The sequence below is a fragment of the Amborella trichopoda genome, chromosome 3 (genome assembly GCF_054954075.1).
Source record: "Amborella trichopoda isolate Santa Cruz 75 chromosome 3, AtrichopodaSantaCruz75HAP2 v2.0, whole genome shotgun sequence".
NCBI lineage: Eukaryota > Viridiplantae > Streptophyta > Magnoliopsida > Amborellales > Amborellaceae > Amborella > Amborella trichopoda.
Window position 1 is genome coordinate 46450608 of NC_142338.1, and position 5330 is coordinate 46455937.

Sequence of the window (5330 nt, forward strand, 5' to 3'; positions counted from 1 at the left end):
AGAGAGAGAGATACAAGCGAGGGTGAAGGTCTCCTTTGGGTTTTCAAATCGATAGGCCGCAATAGATCGTGATGGATTAGCCTGCTCTGATACCATGTAAAAATTACAATAAATTAAATAGGGATGAAAGAGAGAGAGAATCGACAAGATATATGTGTAGTTTGACAACGGTGCCTACGTCCATAGAGGGTCGACCAGTTTATCATATCATAGAGATTACTCTGGTTTGTCAGAGATTTATAGAGTTATAATTCTTGTCTTTTAAGAAACAAATCTCATTACAACTTTAATTCCACAAAATAGGAAACTTCAATATCTCGTAATCCACAAGATAGGAAACTTAATATCTTCATGCTAATATCTCACTTATTTTTTCCATTCATTAATTTAAACATGACTAAGATTCTAGAATGACTCTATTTTTTTATTTTAAAGCATGTATACGTATGGTGTTCTGAAACCTATAATGGTATCCAATCTTGGATTTAACCTGGTAATCGACTTTATGCAGCAACTTCAAATGATGCATTATAACGCTTGAGAAATTTAATCGTGATAACCATATGTGAGATTTTTTTAAGCATCTACAGCATTAAATATTCCTCCTCTCTAATGACCTCTTAAGAAGTTAAAAGATCTATCTATACATCTTCATCAATGTTACAAGACTAACCCGAGTCCACTCGGACTAGGGCGAATAACTCAGCCTCACGTTAGTGGCGAGGCCGAGTTACTTGTCTGTACAACTCAGGGTACATAAAGAAATTTATTAAAAAATCTAAAAAAAGGGAATATTTTTAAAATTTTTTATGTATATTGTTTAATTTTTTTATGTGCAATTTGATATTTTTGGCAAAGATTGGCAAGTAGTTTTTGCATTAATCGCTATTTTTATATTTTCCTTTTTTTTTTTTTAAGATTTTTCAAGTGTCCCCAACTATAAATCATTTTTTTTTCAGATCGATTTTTTCTATACAAATTTTAAAATTATGTGGATTTTCTAGAGGTTTTTTTTATTTTATTTTCCTTTTACTAATTTTTTCTATTTTCCATTTTTTTTAATATTTTTTCTAGGGAGTTTGGCCATGTACTTGACTTGCGTAAGTAACTCGGACTTGCAGTAGTCACTCGGCTTGGCCAAGGTACCAAGGGCCCAGCACCTTGGCCAAGGCGAGTTCCGTAACATTCATCTCCATAATCTCTAATTAGCAATGGCATGTTCCATATTTATTTATTTTTTGAAAAAGAAAGACGATGAAACTTTAACTATGACATGTAAATAACTTTTTCCAATGAACCATCACAGTTATTCTATGACATGTAAATAACTTTTTCCACAAGCATATTATTTCTACTGTATGTCATTGGGAGTACATTCAGTGTCTGGCTTTCTTAGATAATCTGCCCAAAACTGTTGGTGGTCAAATGAACCATGAAAGCAGTATTGCATTGCAAACGTACATTTGCATGTCATGAATTTTATTTGCTAAATAGCTGTATCTTTGTATATTTTGTGCAGAATTCGACCGGTACCACCTGCTAAAATATCCAAACCTCCTACTCCCAGCCATGATCAATCGTCATCGGGTGAGATGGGTGCTGTTGAAATCTTGAATGTGGAGAATTCCTCCGATAGTGATGAACATAATCGGAAAATCTCATTGCTATTACTGTCTAAGCCAATTTTGGCTTTGGAGTTCAGCTCCATGCAGTTGAAAGTTGGTGCTCCACGTATTGTTGAGCCTCGCTAGCATTCCTCACACATAACATGCTTTTTCTCTCTGCCAAGATATGTCTCTCTGTGGGCTGTTGGTTGGGCATCAGTATGGTAATGTAATGTGTCGACAAGGTAATCAGTATGTCCCCATTTTGTGTGGACCGGGTAGGTGTTTCACTAGTTATATTCAAAATTGAGGCGGAGCATTTTTTTTGTTTATGTTTTCCGATGGTAGGCAGGTTTTTGAGGTAATTTTTGTATAAAAACTTGTCCAAAAATGGACGAACCCAAAATTGCGGAATTGTTCTCACTATTACTAATAAAATAATAACAACATCAACAACAACAATAATAGTAAGGGTGCAGTTTGTATAGAGCCGAGGCTTGGCTTCAAATAGTGTCAAAAAACATGGTTTCAATATTGGAAATCTTTGTGATACCATTAAAATATATTTTCATATTTAATTAGAAAATTTAAAGCTTTAAAAATAGTGTAGATCAACCTGATCTATGAAAACTTGGAAATCTTGAAAATTAAGATGCATTATTTTCAAAATTTGAAATCCATTTTTTTTTCATGTCCATGTATCTTGATGTTGAGATGATCAATTTAAGGATATGTGGGCATCAAAATAACCTTTTCTAATAAAAATTTTGATGTAGGCTCTAATTTAATTGTTTAGAGCAATGGTTTAAAAATCGGATCGGTGACCCGGATCGGGCTTTTCAAAAACCGATCCGGATCGGTGAATCGGCGATCCGGATCCGAATCGGGTGAATCGGTCAGAATAAAGCTTCAAAAAAATCCGAAAAAATTATTAAAATTCATTATAAATATTGGTTTTTAGGAATTCAATAAAAAATGAGGGTACTCCATTAAGAATTTTCATGTTTTTGAATGAATATGCGAATATTGATATGTTCTTTCCCTACATGAACCGGCATTCAGCATTTAATTTACAGTATTTCGTGCTCATCCCTACACTGTTGCTGTTGGGACTCGATATGTGAATAATATGGCTGGGATAGGGTGGCCTCAGAATCATCATCTCTCTCGTTTTCTCTTTGAATAATATGGATTAAAAAAAAAAAAAAACAAATTTTCAAAAAAATCTATCATGGATTAAAAAAAAAATCACAAATTTTCAAAAAATTCTATCATGGATTACAAAAAAAAATTCGATCATAGATTAAACAAAAAAAATCACAAATTTTCAAAAAATTCAATCATGGATTACATAAAATTCGATCATGGATTACATAAAATTCGATCATGGATTACATAAAATTCGATCATGGATTACAAAAAAAAACAAACAAAAAAAACAAAAAATTCAATCGTGGATTACAAAAAAAGAAAAAAATAGTTCGATCATGGATTACAAAAAATTCAATCATGGATTACAAAAAACTCTATCATGGGTTACAAAAAAAGCAAAAAACAAAAAATTCAATCATGGATTAAAAAAAAACAAACAAACATTTCAATCATGGATTACAAAAAAAAAACAAACATTTCGATCATATATTACAAAGCATTCGATCATGGATTACAAAAAATTCTATCATGGGTTACAAAAAAAAAAAAAAAAACAAAAAAATCGATCATGGATTACAAGAAAAGAAAACAAACATTTCGATCATGGATTACAAAAAATTCTATTATGGGTTACAAAAAACCAAAAAATTCGATCATGGATTACAAAAAAAATCTATCATGGATTACCAAAAAAAAAAAAAAAAAAAAAAAATTCCGTACGGAATCGCCTATTCACTGTTCGGACTCGCCGATTCCGTACAGTGAATCGGCGATTCACTGTACAGAATCGTCCGGATCTCTCTAGAACCGGACGATTTCCGATTTTTGGGCGATCCGGTTCCTTTTTCACTATTTCCGAGTCGAACCGGGCGAGTCCGGTTCGACTCGGCGTTTTTTAAAACGCTGGTTTAGAGCTTGGGCTCTATATTAACTTTTTACAGGGTGCAGTTTGTATAGAGCTTAGGCTTAAACAAACAAATTAGAGCCAACCTTCAAATAGTGTAAAAAAACCATGGTTTCAAAATTAGATATCAACCTTCAAATAGTGTAAAAAAACCATGGTTTCAAAATTAGATATCTTTGTGATACCCTTAAAATATAGAAGTGCACTACAAAGTCCTCCCTTTCCTTTTGGTCCAAAACTTTGCAAGTTCGTCATGTACATATGGGGGATTGAACTAATAGGGCTAAGGCACGGTCTATGGTCCTACAGGAAGCAGCAGGGAGGAATTTTCCACAATGGGCGAAAGCCTAACAATCAATCTTGTGTGAAGGTAGAAGTTCCACGGGTTGTGAACTTCTTTTTCCAAAGAAGAAGCAATGATTATATCTAAGGAATAAGCATCAGCTAACTTTGTGCTAGTAGCTGCGGTAAGACAAAGGATGCAAGTGTTGTTCGGAATGATCGGGCGTAAAGCGTCTATAAATGGCTTTTCAAGTCTGACGTCAAATCCCAAGGCTCAACCTTGGACAGGCGGTGGAAACTACAAAGCTGGAGTATAGTAGGGGCAGAAAGAGTTTCTGATGGAGCGATAAAATGTGTAAACATTGGAAAGAACACCAAAGGCGAAAGCATTTTGTTGGGTCGACATTGACTCTAAGAGACGAAAGGTGCTAGAATCCATAGCTCCATTTTCGTGCAACTTCCCATTGATTGATTTATTTTTTTGTATTTGATCAAATTTAAGAAGTGTTTATTTGTTTATTTATTTATCAAGATCGGCACTTGAATCGTATGTATCTTCTCTTCCATCTCCTCCCTATTTTCATTATTATGAATTCAGATCAATTGGACCTATATTCGCTCGTTTATTCTATATTTTGGACCTTAGTCCTACGGAACAATATGCTACTGTCGAAACATGGAACAATTGAAATTTAGATCAAGACACTATGTATGGATGGTATGAACAGCTTAAATAAGATTTCTTAAATGGTGAACAACCCTAATCTACTACTCACTACATCAAAAATTTCAATTAATAAAACATGTAAATCTATTGGAAAGAAAAAATACGCATGTCCAATGAAATGGTTGTTGCTATCGGCTCCAATAATATACTTAATAATATTTAATACCCTTACCACATAATATGGTGACTTTTTGTTTAAGGGCATTTTATGTAATTAATTAAAGGTAAAGTAGAAATTCATGATAGATAAAAGAACATTTATTAGATATAGTAGATAATGACATCATCCACGTCGGACATTAATTACTTCTTGACCACTAATAGAATTTCACTTAATTCTTAGAAAAACATCTATTCTACTTCCCTTATAGGCCGTTTGGATAACTGGAAATATATTGTCTGTGAAATATATTATTGGCGTAATACATTCCTGCGTAAGACATTATTTGTAAATGGATTGTTACTGTTTGAGTAGTATTTAGATGTAACATGGGAAATAGATTGTTATTCTTTGGTTATGTCTGGAAGAAATATAAAAACTGCATTACCAACATTTGACCAGCACGTGCCTATAAACTAACATTTCTTTCCTTTTTGTCACAAAATTCCCCTAAAGTGCAGAATTATCATTTCCTTCTTTTTTGTCATAAAATTCCACTAA

The 5330-nt window shown here is 33.2% G+C and overlaps 1 protein-coding gene across 5 annotated transcripts in view; it reads left to right on the plus strand.

Moving 5' to 3' along the window:
- Positions 1-2063, plus strand: part of LOC18443897 (protein NEOXANTHIN-DEFICIENT 1) — a 31304-nt gene extending 29241 nt beyond the window's left edge. For all 5 annotated transcript variants that reach the window (XR_016051344.1, XM_020673363.2, XM_006854078.4 and 2 more), the window contains one exon: positions 1520-2063. Coding sequence is in view for 3 of the 5 variants with exons in the window: in XM_006854078.4 (XP_006854140.2) it covers positions 1520-1751 (232 nt within the window). In the remaining 2 variants the exon portion in view is untranslated. The remainder of the gene's footprint in view (positions 1-1519) is intronic.
- Positions 2064-5330: the final 3267 nt, after the last annotated feature.